This window comes from Hemitrygon akajei, chromosome 3 (genome assembly GCF_048418815.1).
Source record: "Hemitrygon akajei chromosome 3, sHemAka1.3, whole genome shotgun sequence".
In the NCBI taxonomy this organism is placed as follows: Eukaryota; Metazoa; Chordata; class Chondrichthyes; order Myliobatiformes; family Dasyatidae; genus Hemitrygon; species Hemitrygon akajei.
The window spans coordinates 136,936,440-136,955,637 of NC_133126.1; the positions used below are offsets into that span (position 1 = coordinate 136,936,440).

The 19,198-nt window shown below is 38.4% G+C and overlaps 1 protein-coding gene across 1 annotated transcript in view; it reads right to left on the reverse strand.

The window, feature by feature from the left end:
- The window catches only part of clstn2a (calsyntenin 2a), a 550,354-nt gene that overhangs the window by 88,045 nt on the left and 443,111 nt on the right, over positions 1-19,198 (reverse strand). The window contains exons 8-9 of the mRNA XM_073040910.1: positions 18,814-19,071; positions 15,673-15,794 (exon numbers count right to left, since the gene is read on the reverse strand). Of these exons, the coding sequence (XP_072897011.1) occupies positions 15,673-15,794; positions 18,814-19,071 (380 nt within the window). The remainder of the gene's footprint in view (positions 1-15,672; positions 15,795-18,813; positions 19,072-19,198) is intronic.

Consider the following 19,198-nt stretch of genomic DNA (forward strand, 5'->3'; position numbering starts at 1 on the left):
AAATATGGAAATAAAAAGGTACTGAGCCCAATGACAGTGATTTGACATTTGGTCCAACGGCTCTCTATTAGCGAAGATGAGTGCTTACTGCTCTTATAAGGCTGTACAACATCAGACAATGCTACTCACTACTAAACCATCCCTCGTACTCACAGGAAACCTCTCTACTGCAAGCTTTTGTGGTAAAGAATAATAGCACCGAGCCTGTCTGCTTGCACATCATTCTTACTCAAACAAAAAAAATCAGTCATGAACTCCCAAAGCTGCCCATCATCCAACTTGGACAGCTTCTGTAGATTCGCAGTGCTTCACCTTTATATTGTAATAGACAGTTGAACAGACGAAAAGGCTAGCACTGTCTGGAGCTTCTGCAACAGAAACATCCCCTTTTCCTGTCAATCACTCATTGATCTGATATGACAGACTTCTCTGATTCATACTGTGCTCTGGATAATTATTATCGCTGGCAAATGATGTGCATATGCTGCTGATTAGCTAGGTGAGTTTGTTGGAATTAGTGTATCAGCAGTAGAATACTGGATGAGGTGCATCCACTTCCTGGACGGCTGGTGAGGAGAATACTGCGACAATGCTAAGCTGAAAAACGTATGGATGAAGACTTCTGCACCAAATGAGATGAGGATGCCACAGACAAAGGGAATGTCACAAGAGTCAAAATGAAGTGGTAGTTCAGTCACAAAGGGATGGTTTGGTTATTAACAGTTTGACAGCATCAGACCACAGTCAGGAGAAGAAATCAAATCAGTGGCTCAAATAAAGATTGCAAATAATGGAATAAAGAGTGTTTTTCACATTAGTTCACTAGAAAAATGTAATGCTTATTGAAGAATGGATATTGGACAACAGTGTGACAAGCAATGGTAATGAAGGGGTCAAAAGAGGTTATGGTATGGCAAAGGTATATATTACCGTGAGTATTTATTAACCTGATTCTTTACCCTCTAACATCTGTATAAATAACTGACATAAACCTAAACACATTCAGATGTCTAATATGATCTTGGACAATCTGATATGAACACTTCAACTGACAGATCTTCTATGCTATTGGGAAACTACCAATTCAGCTGTTTCTTTTCACTTTTCTATTGGCCTGATTGTTATCTACTGTTAGCATTTCCTTATCAGCCATTAGTGTGACTAATTTCTGACTTGTTTTAACAGTGTGTACGGTTAAACATTGTTACTCTGAAATAATTTATAATTTACAGACTTCATTTAGCTGAGCCAGAGAGGTCCACTTTATTTCAGTGACCAATGTTCTTTCCAGGTTCTGATTATTATCAAACATCCCAAAGATCTGATATCTATGGTTGAATACAATGGTGCCAAGCGTGAAACTCTTCATGCCCATCTACTCTGCAGTATGTATTTATAGTGTAAAAGTTCAGTTTTTCATAAAAGATATGAAGATGGTAGGAGAGGGTCAAATCAAAAGGGAAGCACATGGCACAGATTCTTTCACTGGGTACTCTACTGTAATTGGGGAATTGGCCTAACTTTGTATTTCATTGCTCCCATGCAGAGCCTTTCACCAGTCAAGTGCACAACTACTAAGTTCACAACTTGCACATTTATACGCGTATATAAATCCCAAATATAGTCACATTTGTGCATCCACAATACTGTAGCTTGTCAGAATATTATATCCCCCCTCAGTTTGTGCTGTCAGTTCACTACATAAATAACAACTGCTTACCAGAGTAATATATCTCATTTTTGCCAAACACATTAGTTCAAGAACTGTTTTATGAAGAGTTTCAGTGCCATTTTAGGTATTCGCTCTGATTCACTGATACCAGACATCCACACACACAATCAGACTGTCTTTCTATCAGAAGTGCAAACACTCTGTCCAATAATTAATTTTACAATGACAATATTAAGAGGAGCAACAGTACACTAATCTGAACTGAATATGCAGTGTTTCCCAGATAGTCTCACATTTATCCAGTTTCTTTTTATTCAGTTACACATTGACTGCCTCTCCAGGAATAATACATAAAACAGAATCAATGTGACACAGAAGGCCATTTGGCTCATGGAGTTCATGACAGCTGCTTTGAAGCAATTCAATTTTTCTCATGACCCTTCTCTTTCCTGTAGTCCAACATTATTCTCTCTCAAAAAACTATCCTATTTCTTTTCCTGTTTCTACTATCCTTGGAGACAATGGGTTCTAGATAATAGCCACATTCCAGGTAAGAAATGTTTCTCCACACATTTTAATAAATGCATCATACAGCAGTGTGTATGACTTTCAGAACTTCTGCTTCACACCTCTAGCAATCTGGGTTCAATCCTCATGTCTGTTGCTTATGTCTAGAGTTTACACTTTCTCCCTGTGATATCACAGGTTTCCTGTGAAGTTACATTTTCCCCTCACATCAAAATACAGACTCAAGTAGATAAATCAATTGTGAATTTCCCCTAGTGCATGAGTAAGTGTTGAAATCTGGGGGCTTTCAATGGGAATGTGGAGAGAATCAACTAAGATTAGTGTAAATAATCGTTTGGTGACCAGCACAGGCACAGTGTGCCAAGGGGCCACATTTCCATGTTGTTTGACCCAAGAAGTCTTTGAAACATCCCCCTTGCATCTTTGCCTTTCACTTTGAATGTGTCTCTCATTCTTAAGCCACCTGCTAATGGGAACAGCTTCTCTCTATTTACCCCAGTGAAACCCAATCATGATCTTGTAAACCTCACTCAGCTTTCCCGTCAATCTTTTTTGCTGAAAGGATAACAACCCAATCTTCTCCAGTCTAACTTTGTATCTGAAATCCATCAATTCTGCAACAATTCTCCTGCCTCTCGAGGACCTTCACATCCATCCTAAAGTGTATTGGACAAATTGGGATGCAGTAATTTTTGGTGCCAAGAGAATGTTTTATAAAGTTTTAAATAATGCCCCTGCTTTCATGTTGTATGCATCAATTTTTGCTAAGCTAACGAACTGTTTTGTATGCATGGTCTCCAAGTGTCAACTTGAAGTTAAGAAATAATGTGAAGCTGAAGTATAAAGGTTGGGTTTTCAAGTCTAGTACTGCAAGGGACTAGAGTTGTTAGTTGATTATCTAATGCAGAGATTTCAGATGTTTTAACTATTATCCATCAGAGGAGCAAATATGTTATTTGTGGTCCAGCCTTCAGTTCAGTGGCCTCACAAATCATGAAAATGCTCAAGTTTGTAAACAACCAGAAGGTCCGCTGCATTTCCTTAGAACACCATAAAATAAACATGCATTTGGCAGCATTGCTCACATTGGTGAGCACAGTCTGAAGGAAGATCATTGTGGTAAATCAGATCTCAAAAGCCAATGATGACTTCTGGGCTTCTGACTGCAATTACCGAAGCTTAAATGTTTATTGTTATCTGGAAACTTGAGCTAACTTTGAGCTGTCCTCTAAATTCTTGGTTCATGTTAAAACTATTGATAGACTAACACCAAGTCCTATTTACCCACCCCTATCTTTTTTTTCAATAGTGGTTTTTGGACCTATTCCCCTAGCCTAGACAATCTGGAAGTTAAGTGTTGTCTGTTGTATCTACCAAGCTGAAACTAGTGGAGCTGAGCACCATGATCAGCTGTCATGAGACAGTATGCCCTGATGCCTTCCTGATTCTCGTGGTGGCATCAACCAGAATAGCTTGAAGAAGTCTCTGACAAACTACCACCGACGTGTCACCTCAGAACCAGAGGAGTCAACATACTCGATCACTGTTACACCAACTTCAAGAACATTTACTGTGCCATCCCACTCCTGCACTTCAGCAAGTTCAATCACCTGATTGTACTTTCACTCTTGCCCTAAAGGATGACACTGAGGACCACAGCACCAATAATGAGGACTGCAAAAGTATGGTCAAGGGAGGTGGGGGAATGTTTACAGGAATGCTTTGAATTCTTGGACTGGGCCATATTTGGGGAATTTACCTTCAGATCTGAGTAAGTAGGCCTCATCCATCATCAACTTCATCTAGATCTGGATGGAAGAGTGTGTGCCTTTGAGAACATAATGAACATATCCAAACCAGAAGCTCTGGATCAACTGGAGATTTTCAGTCTGCTGAAGGATAGATCTGTTGATCCAGAATCCTACAAGAAGTCCAGGTATGGCTGACAAAGGGCTGTCATGAGAGTTGCTAGTTGCTAACATCTCGGAGGATCTCTTCTGGGTTCAACACACTACAAGCTTGAAGAAGCCGGTGGCTCCAGTTCATGAGGAGTTTGAGGAGATTTGATATGCCACCAAGGACTTTAGAAAATTTATACAGATGTACAGTGGAGACCATTCTGACTGGTTGCATCACTGTCTAGTAAGGAGGCTCCATTATGGAGGATCCAAAGAGACTACAGAGAGTTGTAGACTCAGTCAGCTTCATCATGGGCATAAGGCCCTTCACAATTGTGGACATTTTTAAGAAGCGGTGCTTCAAGAAGGTGGCACTCATCATTAAAAGACCCTCACCATCCAGGTCTGGCAGTAATTCTCATTACTGCCTTTACATTAGCAGCAAGGCTCTGAAAACTGTGAGCAGAACCTCTTGCACAAAATTGTATGGTCCCAGAACACATTCTACCCAATCAGGAAAGCTTACCAATGCTTCTACTTTCTGAGGAGGCTGAAGAGAGCTGCACCACGTACATCTATACTTGCATTATTCTACAGATGTGCAAGATAGAGCATCCCAATAAGCTGCATCATTGGATGGTCTGGAAACTGCATGGAGGTAGACAGCAAGGCTCTGCAACAGGTAGTCAAAGCTGCCCAGTGCATCACCAGCACCAGCCAACCTGCAATCATGGACAAATATCACACACACACACACACACACACACACACACACACACACACACACACACACACACACACACACACACACACACACACACACACACACACACACACACACACACACACTAATATCATGAAGGAAAGATCCCACCCACCCTGCTTATGGACTGCTTGTCCCACTTCTACGTAGGGAGGAGGCTATGTAGCATCCATGTCAAGACCACCAGATTCAAAAACAGTTACTTTCCCCAAGCAGTAAGGCTGATCAACATCTCCACTGAGAAAATCACCCTTCCACACTCCCCAGTACCACTATTTAATCATTTTGTGTCTCATTATGGACAAACAACCAATCAGTGCATATAACCTAACTTAGGCATTTATATTTGTGCTGCTTTTTTAAAATGATGATTGTGTTCCTTATTCTTCTGTGTTCTTTTTGTTCTGCATTGGAGCCAGAGTAATAATTATTCATTCTCCTTTACATGTCTACTGGAAAATGACATAAAATAACCCTCAGTCTTTGGGGAGGAGGTACAACTGCATGAAGACCTACAGTCAACATTTTTGGAACAGCTCCTGCTCCTCTGACATCAAATTTCTGAACTGTCCATGAACCCGTGAGCATTATCCCGTTATTCGTCTTTTTCAAAATTTATCTGATTTTGTAACTTCAGTAATTTTTGATTTGCTCTGAATTGGTGCCACACAAAAAAAAAAACATAATTCACTACTTATGTCAATAATAATAGAGCTGACTCTGAAACACTGACTATAAGATACCCAACTCTGTTTTCAAATCTGACGACAGCATGAACTCTTCCAATCTCTAACTTTCATCATCCATACAGACCTCAAAACCTTTGCATTCCTCAAGTACCAGCCATTTAAAGCTCCTGGTATTTATTGCTTCACACTGGTAACTCAGTCTTTAGCTAACAATGCTCTAAATTTTTGAATTGGGTTCTCTCAGTTCCTTGCTTTGCAACTGCCTGTAAGCAAACAAATCTCAAGGTCTTTATAATTTATATATTTTTTGATAATAAATACACTTTGGAACTTAGAAATGTTGAAATTTGTGAAATTTGTGAAATTCTTGCCTAATCTACTCTGCCTCTCTATTCCTCTACCTCATTGCTCAAGCCTTTAAACATATATCCAGATACCTGTTTGCCACATAGTGTCAAATTTTATGTGATAAAATCAGCTTGGATAGTTTAGTTCTTTAAAACATATACTATGTTTTTATTATTTGCAATAACTACTTTATTCTCTTTTGTTAATGCAACTTTTCATATCAATATAAAATATCCTAGTGAACTAATCTTGTTATAATATATACTCATTAGATATCAAATTAGATCAACCTCAGAAGCTGTTGACTTAATCAGCCTCCAGTAATGAAATTATTAAAGCTTTATTTGTAAAATTCTTTGGATAATTTTGGCTGGAGTTAAAAATATTTCACACTACAGCTATTTTAACATTTAAAATTAATGAATAGAAGCAATTAAATTGGCATTATTGGTAAGAATCGTATTATAATTCCTCCACTAAATTAACCCATTATTACTTTTTGCTAAATTTAAATAGAAGTTTTCACTGTAATAGTCACATGTTGGATTGCTATTATTGTTTAAAATTATGCAGGCTCTTCACAAGACAGAATTATCATTATGTCAATAGTTTGACTCATCAGCATAATATCCTTTAACATTCTGTTTTTTCCCACTAATGAGATTTTATTTTTTAAAGATGTAATTGACATGCCATAGATAAAATCTTTCACTAAATTTAATGAATTTCAATCAAATTTAATTGTGTATTAGAATAAAACTTACTATTTCCAAGATGTAGCTCACAGAACTGCAATAAATTTAAAACCTCAAGCAATTATTCACAAAATTATTTATACACGTTTCACTATCATTAGTTTCTCCTTATGTCTCATTTACATAATCATTAAATAGCAAAACCTTTACAGAGGGAAAAGAAGAAAGAGGCAAGTCACCTCCTTATCAGCATTAACAATCTCTAATCAAGTCTTCCAATTCTCAACAATTATTTTAATTGCATTTAACACATGATGGTTTTACATGGATAAAAGCCTAGATTTCGTTTAAATTTCTGTGAATTCAAGCTCATTCATTTCATGATGTGGTAACAGATTTTCTTTCAGAATGTTAATTGCGCGTGTTTTTTATTGGTATTAAAATGCTTGCTTTTCCTTAGGATCGATCTCTTGTGCCTTACATTAGTCAGAACCAGTTGTTTACCTGTGCTGTGCTTGCCTGTTGGATCAACTCCATGATTTAATCTCTCTATCTGAGTCCTCTGAGCTGCAGTCGCCTTATTATATCTTGGATTCAAGACAATTTTGTGCTCTGAACCTAACTCCGGTGGGGACACAGCTTATGACAATCAGAGCCTGATTCAGGTATGGCCCAACAAAAATCCTTTAACATCTCACATAGGATTCGGATTTTAAATCAATTGCTGTGGTAATCCCACAATTATCAAAGATGTGAATAATTAATCATTACTGGCTCCTTTAACCAATGGAATAATACACCAAGCAGTACAATTTGAATAGAGATACTTGTTTTTAAGATGGCATCAAGCACTTGAGAGAAAATTGGAATGATGTTCCAACTATGAGATTAAAAGTGAAAGCAATTTTAATAGAAAAAATATTGGTTCAGAACAGAATTAAGAATTTTATCCGAGGAAGTTTATATTGCCTTCAAGTATTCCACTGATTTGTAGTTAATTAAGTTTTAGAAGATTGAAGTTTTTTTGGGAACTGAAGCATAAATTTAAATTGCTCACAAGCAAATATTTTCCATGGAGTATCTGTTAATATTATGATCAAAAGGAGAATTATGCACAGGGCATCCAAAATATTTCAATTTATAGGCCACACTAAATTTATAGTTTATATTTTCTATGTCATGATCTTCCTAGATAGTTATAAAACTATTTTTCTAGAAAAATGAGGACTTCTGAATTTTAATATGTACTGTTTGCTTTAACGCATTATGTTAAGTTAATGCATTTCCCAGTTTTCCTCCCCTCAGTTGGACCAGTTCACTGCAAGGAGGTGCTAAATATTACTACAACAGAGAAAGGAAATGCCTGCTGAGGGTGGTTTTATCATTTAGATAAATTTTAGAAGCTTGCAGACTGATACATGTCATGCAGATATTCAAGTTTGTTGCCAATGGTTATATTAAATAGTATGATTCTTTTGAAGGAGAAAACTGGGTTTTAAAATAATTATGATATTTCTAAATACAAAGATTCAAAGTGCATTTATTATTGAAGTATGTATACAGCATGCAACGCTGAGATTTGTCCTCCCACAGGCAACCATGAACCAAAGAAACACCATGGAACCCATGGAAAAAAAGACAAAATTGTGCAAACAGAGAGCCAACAACTCATAGGGTGTCAAACATCAAGCCAGCAGTCCAGTAGTATTCAATTTAATGTGGTTCAGAAATAATGAAAATCATATCTGAAAGAAGAAATAGACGTGAAATAAGTAGTGTTGTGAACTGTTTGCAGGATATTACCATTGGCTGTGTTGTTCACTGGCATCATCTTGAAGAGACATAGTCTCTATAGATAGTCATAGTCACTCTTCATAATTTAGGATAAGTAAGACATCCTCATTGATGTGGGTATGATGAAATACACTGCTCAGTCTAAATAGGGATAACAGCATCCCCTTGTAAGGTAAACAGAGATTCAACTGAGATTTTACAAGTATTCAATAGTTTCACATATACTTTATTGATGCCTGTTTTTGTATTTTAATTTATTTAATTTCATATCTGAAGTTAAATTCTTCAGTTGCTATAATTTAATTGTTATGTGTTCTTATCCCTGCTTATATGTAAATAACTGTTCACACTTCGTTATTCTGAGACAGTCCTAATAGAAACCATATTTATGTATTAAACTGGCAAAGAAATTCAATTACAAAGTACTTCCTATTTCAGTGTTACATTTCTGTAAGTGCACTTTAGATCAGTCTGGAAGTTCTTGCATCTCCAATGAAGCCCACATCAAAAGCAATGAACTGATTCCTCTCCTCATTGTTATTTGACAGACACCATGTTTCCATCACACTGTACTGGAACAGAGTTCCACTACAGTAAGACTTCATCTCTTCTATGTTTCAGGCATCACCCCTACTCTCAAACCCACCCCAACACAACAAATTCATGTCCTTGATCCAACTAATCTGCCCACCCACTCTTTCTGATCTCCCCACTGATGTGTCAGAATGACATTCAAGATTCTACTCCTCCTATAATTCTGAATGCCCAATCTAGACCCCTCCCCACCAAGGTTTTAATCCTCTATTAGTTGACCCTTTCTCTAGTTCTAATCCTCTGATGGCTTCCTGCTATACGCAATGGGCTCCAGTTGCCAGCTCTCTATTCTCCTCCCTTCTCTACCACTGCCCAAGTCCCCAGATACAACTCGATTCCCGATTGACAAATTTGCTTATGAACAGCATGCAAGGTCCAAGGGAAGAAGTGTATGTAAGTGCGACAAAAGTTTAACGGTAGCTGAGCTGTTGCTAACATCTATCAACAGCCAACTCATTCAAAGCATTTTGCTGAAAAGAAACAAATAGGTAACAATTTATTGCTACTTTACCAAAGGAGACCACAGCTATAAAATTGTGTTAGGGTGATCTGAAAGCATATTTCACAGAATGTAAACAAAAATAAAAACCGGTTTTGGCTATCATGTTAACTTTTGTTTTAGAGCACTGCATCTCTTTCTATGATCAACAATTTACATTGCTTCTGTCCTGAAGACAGCAAGACTGTTGACTCTCTTGGGGACTCTGTCCAAGTGAGCCTGCTTCATGTCAGAGTCTGTCCAAATGAGTATCAGCTGGTTAGTTGACTGAGGGAATCAGTGCAGTTGGATGCAATTATATCCCTGCACACATGCCACAATCCTGTGAGATCTTTCCTTACCTCACAATGCTTTTGCTTAGAGCAATGATGTCATTGACTGGAACTCTCAGATGAACAAAGCTGGTACTTTTGTTTCTGAGAAATAATTTCTCCCTCTGCACTCCCTGTCACAGAAGGCAGAATCACAGTGCTTTCTTCAACTTTCGACCAGAATTGAGATATCTTACACGAACTAGTTTTGTTCATTCTGCCCCTGGTGCTCTAAATTCCACCCCGACAACATATTTAAGGGAAACTGGAGTCAGAGCAATCTGTACAATTTGTGCTTGATCTGGTCTGTGTTGCCTGTGAACTAAATCTGAAACGCAGTTCTTAGACACATAATGAGAGGATGGAGGCAATAGTCATGTTACTGCCATTCTTTAAGACGAAAGATGTAATATGCTGGTAGCCACATTAAAGTTAGTGAAAAAGAAGTGTTTCAATTATATTTCTGCCCTAGATCCAGGTCATCATGCTTTTAGTTCAACTGCTAGGAGAAGGTGGAGCCCTCACATATATATTAAATCAGGGACTATGATGACATTTTGGACACCCCCCCAACTGAAGAAGCTGTGGAAGCTGTATGCAAAAAAAGACAAACTTAAATAAAACACCTAGAAATTCTTGACCAAACAACCAATTCAGAGGATCGCACTCCACTGCAGACTTGAACATTTCTCAATATCAAAGGCTTTCAGCAAAACTAATGATCAATGCTGTATTTGTAATTGAAAGCATGTACTGAGGTGACAGAGTAGAGGAGGGCAACAGAAGGGAATTTCGTTGATCAAAGCCTGGAACGAAAGAGGAAGTGGCGGGCATGCTTGGTACACTCGAAAACAGAGGGTTCGAACATTGTTCTGCAGGGTTTGGGGCTGGGATTGCGATTGTGAGATGTTGGTAGTGGGGGAGTGCTGATGTCAAGGGAAGAGTAAGGCCCACAGGGTTGACAGTAGGTATAGGACACCTGATAAGAGTACCAGTCCATATCACAGTTTTAAAAATTAGGTGCCCAAATGATGGCAGCTTTTGGGTCAAAGTTGTCTAAGTTCCCCTGCAATATTCCAAAAGGGAACACAGCATGGTGAGCATTGCCATGTTTACTCCACGAATTTCTTGCAAACAAGGAATTTGTTTTAGGTGATACCTGAACTCTGTAAAAAAAAAATTCAGTGCTTGACTGACTTAATTATCAGGTGAAAAAGCAAGGCCACATCACTCTGGGAAATGGCTATCTGCTGTCCCTGCCACCCTTCCCTCTGCCCACCTGTGATTGGTGCACCTATTTATTAGAAACTTGGAAAAATTATACTATATAAAATATTACACTGGATGATTTTCATTTTGTATCAACTTCAGACAATTAGTGTGAGAACTGACCCCATCGTCTGCTGGAGCTCCAGTCTATCTTCATGATCAGCTGCTAATGAAATAAAATCATGGAGATACTGGAGCTAAACAAATGCTTATTCAAAATGGTGCTCATCAGATAAAGTACTGGTTGTTATCATAAAATAATGATTTTTGCTTTATCTAAAAGCTCATGAATTTAGAGTAACTATTCTGTTCACAGTGCATAGCCAGCCTGAGGCACAGCACCTAGATAAATGGAAAATAAGTTAAAAAAAACCATGCACATAAAGCAGCTATTTTAGAAGTTGCAAAATGATCTTAATCAGAGTGCTCAAATGAAGGGAGCCATAAAATATATATTTTCAGCATTTGCAGGATCCCTTGTGTTCAAAAATATTCTTATTCTATTTACATCCCTTATATCTCTTTCCTAAATCACTTCAATTTTCAATCTTCGTACATAGCACATTATGCCACTTTTAATTACTTAATGGCAATCTTTCTAAATGAGAAGGAAAATTTTGTCCGGGTATGGGGAACGAACAGGAAATGTGATAAAGTTTCTAACACTTCCAAAGGAGAAGCACTGGAATTGTGGGCTAAATGGGCACTTCACCACTGAACAATTATGCACAAAAACAACGGTCTTAAAAGAAACAAGTGCAGGCACAATTGTTGAGGTAACAATATTCTGTCAGAAAATAGGATGGAACAGAAACATATATATGATTGATCTTATGATCTCACTTGTTCTATCATAATGTGTATGACAGTGGATAGACAAGATGCAGTTTAATTACAGGATGATGAAAGAATGATTCAATCCAGGATGCTAGAATCATCTTAGAGCTTTGAAATCATGCATAGTATGAGTAGCCACCTGGGGGAAAAGATCATTTGAAGCTCTGTCCGGCTGGGAAACAGTACACTGTGATGGACCAGAATTAAGGAAAATAGATGAAAATCATTTCTGAAACTAACTCAGAATAGAAGTTTAAAGCATCATCCACTGATCCATGCAACAGCTCGCCAAAAGTGCATTAAACTGGAAACTAAATGAAGGCTTTGGAATTAGCTAACAGGTGTACAAACATGAATGCATGTATACATACATTACACAGCAACATACACATGTGCACACACACAAACATGCATATAATACATATACACATGCACACAGATACACACCGAATGCACTTACATACAACATACGCACATAAAGCAAACACATCTGATCACAACACATAATCAGGCATGCAAAATGCATCAACAGCCATATACACCCATACACAGCATATACACAGCTACAAAACACGGACGCACACATACACACAGTGTCTTGTAAAAATATTCAGCCCCCAACCCTTTAAATGAGTACTACTATCGCGAATTTTGATCAAATCAACTGAGAATTTTTATTTGTGAATCATATGCTTCTTTCACAGTAGAGCACAAAAAACAGGGAAATTTGTAAACATGAAAACCTAAAGATTTAATGACTGAAATGTCAGCAGTTCAAAAGTATTCATCCCCCTTTGCTGAATACTTAGTTGAACCACCTCTGACAGCTAATACAGCCAGTAGTCTATTTAGATATGTCTGTATTAGCTTTGCACATCATGATGAATCAAGATTTGCAAATTTCTCCTTGCAAAATTTCTCAAGCTGTGCCAGGTTAGTTGGGGCCCAGCAGTGGACAGTAGTCTAGGAGTCTTGCCAGAGATGCTTGATTGGGTTAAGCCACTCAAGGACATCAATTTTCTTCATTTGAAGCCACTCGAGGCTTGCTTTGGCAGTGTGCTTTGGGTTCTAGTCCTGCTGAAAGATGAACCTCCTTCCCAGTTAAGATTTTTGGCAGAGGCTAGAAGGTTTTTAATTCAGGATCTCAGTGAATGTAGCAGCATTCATCTTCCCATCAATCCTGACCAAATATCCAGTCCCTGCTGCTGAAAAGAATCCCAATAGCACAATGCTACCTCCTCCATACTCTACAGATGGCACGGTGTTACCTGGCCTATATACAGTATTAGATTTATGCCACACATAATGCTTGGTGCAGAGGCCAAGAAGTTCCACTTTAATCTCATCCGACCATAAGAATCTTCTAAGTAAGGCAAAATCTTTACGAGCAAGGACATGCTTCTTTTCTTAGCCAGGGCTTCCTCTTTGCCACTTTTTCATAAACACCCTTTTTGGGTAAGGCCTTGGGGATTGTGGAGCCATGAACTTTATCGCCAGTTGCAACCACTGATTTTTGCAGCTCATTCAGAGTGACTGTTGGCATCACAGCAGCCTCTCTTATCTGTGCCATTCTTCTCCAGTGACTTAAGTTTAGAGGGACAGCCTGACGTAGGCAGAATGGCTGTGGTTTCATATTTTCTCCACATTTTCATGAAGGACTGTACTGAGTTCCGAGGTATGCTCAGTGCCTTTGAGATAGTCTTGCACCCTTCCCCAGGTTTGTGATTCTCTATTACTATTTCTTTGATTTGTCTTGAACTCTCTTTTGTTTTCATTTTGGTTTGATCTATTGAAAGTCCACCATACTGTTGGACCTTACAGAGACAGGGGTTATTTATTCTTATGAATTCACTGAAAACAGGTGATCTTCCAATTTCTACATCAACAAATTGGGTGAGTTGGCAAGGTAGTATAGAGTAAAGTTAGCATAGCAATTGCAAAGGGGATAAATACTTTTTCAGCCCCACAACTTTGATTTTTAATTTTTAGTAAATTGTTGTCAGTGTTTTGAAATTATTCTTTTGATATGACATGCTGCACAATGTTTTGTAGATTTGACCAAAAAAATCCAACTTCCATATATCTTAAATTTAGAAAATGGACCCGTAAAATGTTATTAGTTATGTAGGCTGAGTACTTCTTCAAGGCACTCTACATACCACTTATATCACAAACAAAATCTTTCTCACACACAGCACACATACAAAAATGTGCCTCTTGCTCAGGCACACATCATACAAAGAAAACACCCAGACACACAGATCCACCCTGCCCTCAGATTTACCTGGTCCATTTCTGCCACCTCCCTCCCTTTTCCCGATCTCTCTGTCTCTATCTACTGGGTAGCTTATCCACTGATGTCTACTATGAACCCACTGACTCTCACAGCTAATGAAAAGCTTATCTACTGATGTCTATTATAAACCCACTGACTCACAGCCACCTGGACTACACCTCTTCCCACCCTGTTGCTTGTAAAAATGCTTCCTCTTCTTTCAATTCCTCCTTCTCTGCTGCATCTGCTCTCAGGATGAGGCTTTTCATTCCAGAATGAAGGATTTGCCCCCTTCTTCAATGAAAGGGACATCCCATCCTCCAGCATTAACACTATCCTCACCCGCATCCCTTCCATTTCGCACACGTCTACCCTCACTCCATCCTCTTGCCACTCCACCAGAGATAGGGTTCTTCTTTACCTCACCTACCTCCCCACCAGCTTCCACGTCCAGCACATATTTCTCAGTAACTTCTGCCATCTCCAACGGGATTCCACCACTAAGCACATCTTTCCCACCTCCCAACTTTCTCCTTTCAGCAGGGATCGCTCCCTACATGACTTCCTTTTCCATTTGTCCCTCCCCACTGATCTCCCTCCTGGTATTTATCCTCGCAAGTGGAACAAGTGCTACACTTGTCCCTACACCTCCTCCCACATTACCATCCAGGGTCTCAAATATTCCTTTCAGGCGAGGCGACACTGCACCTGTGAGTCTGTTGGGGTCATTAAATGTATCTGGTGCTCCTGGTGTTGTGTTCTGTTTATTGGTGAGATCCATCAGAGATTGAGAAACCACTTCACTGAGCACTTATCCGCCAGGAAAAGCGGGATCTCACAGTGACCATCCATTTTAATTTCACTTCCCATTCCCATTCCAACATGTCAGTCCATGGCCTCCACTACTGTCATGATGAGGCCATATTTAGCTTGGAGTAGCAACACCTTATATTCCGTCTGGGTAGCCTCCAACCTGATGGCATGAACATTGATTTCTCAAACTTCCGGTAATGCCCACCCTCATTCACCACTCCCTATTCTCTATTCCCTCTCTCACCTTACTTCTTTACCTGCCCACTGCCTCCCTCTGGTGCTCCTCCATATTTCTGTCTTCCATGGCCTTCTGTCCGCTCCTATCAGATTCTCCCTTCTCCAGCCCTGTATCTCGTTCACCAATCAACTTCCCAGCTCTTTACCTCTCCTCTCCTGGTTTCAACTATCAATTTTTTTGTGATTGGACACACACACACACACACACACACACACACACACACACACACACACACACACACACACACACACACACACACACACACACACACACACACACACACACACACACACACACACACACACACACACACTTCCCAATAACATAGCAGCTGAATAGTGGCTACACAAAAGGTTCTTTTAATCAAAGTATTAAAAATTTACAATACAACTTCTTCCAATTCAGCTTAAATTATGCTCCACTAATGACTGATCTGAAGTCTGACCCACCTGTTCCAGTTTCCAATGGAATTCAGCTGGACGAAATGTGTCAACTTGGTCAAAATCTCTACGAAGCAAGAACACCAGCCGGCAATTGTGGACGTACAGTGCATAATGGTGGCGATTCATTTCTGATGGCAAAAATGGCATTGGTTAACAAGAATCCTGCAAAAATCATTATTATTCCCCTTATACTGTCCAATAGATACTGGAACCTAAACTGGAAAGTGCTCTAAATGCTCAGCAAGACTGTAAACTAGCAGTTCCACAGGGAACTGCCAACTGCCTGCAATGTGAGGTCAACTTGCCCTTGACATCCACATCTGCCACTGCAATGTAGAAGTCAGAAACAAGCTGAACATCCAGCACTAGCATTGTCAGCTCCGGAGACAGGGCTCAACCATACTGAGCTGAGGGGACAGATATAATTCACATCCAGCTCCTCAACAGCACCGCCTGATTCATTTGAATGGAGTCACTGGCTTCAAGTAAAAAGCTAAGTGCAATAAGTAATATTGCTGTGAAAGTCCTAGAAACACCCAGCAGGTCAGCTTGTGGAAAGAGAAGCAGAGTTAGTACAGTAATTCCTGTCAGAAATGAAAGGGGAAAGAATAAGTTTAGTGCTTCTACATTTACTGTTTATATTTCAGGCTTTCAAAATCTGAATTGTTTTTGACTTTCAAGTGTAGTTGTGGTCTGTTTACTTATTTAATATTTATAATTATTTGTGACTTCAATGCACTTCAAACGTATTATTTTAAATATTTAATTTAATCCAACTGCTGTTTATTTTTTTTTCTTTTTGATGGATTTAAATCTATTGTGATTGCCTTCAATGTCGATGATTATCAGAGAGGTTTACTGGCAGTGCACTTTCCAGTATCACCATGGCTCCAGCAGCAGAGTTGGAGGGCATTACGAGAATGAGGGTCACAAAATTGCAGTTCTGGGAATCGTATGGGGAGGAAGTTCAAAGAGTAAACCAGAGCAAACTTTCCAGCCCAATACCTTAGTTACACCAGTTCCAATGAAAGGCCATCAAGATGAATTATTAAATTATTTTTCTTTCCACAGATATTGCATGACCTGCTCAATATTTCCTGTATTTTCATTTTCTATTAAACTATCTTGACTTTGAATGTGCTACATGTGGACTTATTGGGCTCAGCACTAAATCTTGAAACTGAATCAACATAATGTAAACATTTTAATTCTATCAACATTTCAGTTTGAGAAGGAAATTCCTTATCTATGGGGCACGGGAGAGTGAAAGACATAATCAATGTTGATCAAATACATGGCAGTGGATTGCATACTAAAAGTAATTAATGGAAAGGGCACAAAATAACTTGATCATCATAGCATTAATTGTGTAAAATTCATGCTTTGTTTAGGCCGTGTTAGATCACAAGGCTGAACATGGTGGCTGAAACAAAGTATTGTAATGTTGGCTGCTTATTTTGGGTTAACTGATTGTGAAGAAAATGGAACAGACCGTTCCAAAACCATTAATATTTTGTGGAGAAAGCTTCCATTTTCTTTAGGCTCAGAGATTTTACAAATTATGTTGAGAACCAAATTTGTTGCCACTGTGTTAACAGTAATTTGTATTAAACACACAATGTAGTATTGCTGATATGTTAAAATTAAACACTGAAGCAACTAACTGCTGTCAGCAACTGTGCTGCAAGTATCACTAGTCTAAACGATTGTGCTAGTCAATTTACAATAAGGTTGACATATCTGTAATGTAAATGGCTGCTGACTAACATTCCTCTCACATTCTGAACCTTCACAAAAGCTTAACAATATACAGTACATAGCCTGTATATACAGAGCTCACAAGCAATTAGCCTGTGCACTTTTTAAAAAATATTGGAAGCTGTCAGGAAGACTCAATACAAGGGATGCTCTAACACTACAGTTAAAAACAAAAATGAGAAGCAATAGATCTTGCATGAAAAACCCCAAATTAAATCATGCACATGATTTTTTTTATTGCATCAGGAGTTAATTCAGTAAGTTGGATTCAGAGTCATGTCCAAGCATTGTTCAATACTGGTAACTCAGGTGTTCTTTGTTCTGATGGGGATTGATATCACTGGACAACAATGATTTTACTTCCTGAATACGTTTGGGGCACCTTATGGATTTTGCGCTGATGATCATGAAATTTATCATGAAATTTCCCGATTCCACAGCATTGTTTTGAAATTGCCTATATTTGTTATTTCAATTCATAATTACAGTTAGAATAACTGATGGCAAGTTAAGGAAGGCATTTTTGTATTCATCAATGACAAAGACTTTCTATTAGGATCAGAGAAAATTGCATGAAAGGCATTCAAGGATGTTGCTGATAATCTTCTCAGCAACTACAGAGCACCAAACTCTGTGCAGCTGGTTGACAACATGCCTCAAGCATACAAAAGCATGAAGTACAACTTATCACTAAATATTCATTTCCTGCATTTCCATTTAGGCTTCTTCCCTGCAAATCTTGGCACTGTCAGTGATGAGCATGGTGAAAGGTTTCACCAGGACATTGTGGTAATGGGAAAATGGTATCAGGGTAACTGGAATCCATCAAAATTGGCTGATTATTGTTGGACATTTAAGTGAGAAACCTCAGACACTGCATATAAAGGAAAATCATCAACAAAACACTTTTAGCTTAGTTGAACTACTGCAAAGCTTCTGCACCATTTAGCAATTAAACATATTTTATTATATTCAATAAAAGTTAATTTCTCCAAATTCCTATGATACAAGTAGTCTGAAATCATATTTGTGTTCAGCTTCGAGCAGCCTATCATAAACAAAAAAAAATCAGAGGAAGCAACACTTATGAAAAGATTTGTTGTCCAGTATATGATTTTAATTTGGACATTGAGGTGCTATAATTTTTATTTTTAACTTTAAAAAAGGGCATAATCCAGCATGTTTCTACAACTATTTGATTAGGGAAAAAATTGAACTTACCTAAAAAAAAATGGCAGTTTTTGTTCACTACAGATTTAGAAAATAAACTTCAGGCCAGGTTTTAGGTAAGTTCAACAACATCTGATATGATATTATCTCTATAAATAAAATATTGGATTGACATTCAGCAATTGGCAAGACAGTTAGCTTGAATCACACACATTCCACCTGTTTTATCTGAATTGCAGAGAATGGTTTCCTTCTCTGCTCTCACTCCTGAACTGGGTCCATGCTTCATCCATGTTGCGATGGTAAATTGATCAGAGAGATTTTTGGGCATCACCCCATCAGGAATCTTTGCAGCATGTTTGCCGTCAAATTTAAAGATCAAGTCACTGTCATGTCCATTGTCCATCACAAGACTGGAGGTCCAATTTGATAAACCATAGGGTGCTGGGAGTAAATCAATGCTCTCTGAAGAAGCACCTGCAGATTGAAGAGAAAATAAAGAAATGTAACCAATCAGTGGCCAATATAAAATTAATGTGCTTGCCTTGATGAATGTAAGTTCTATAAGTTGACTGTAAATCCCAGTAATTTAATTTTCCATGAT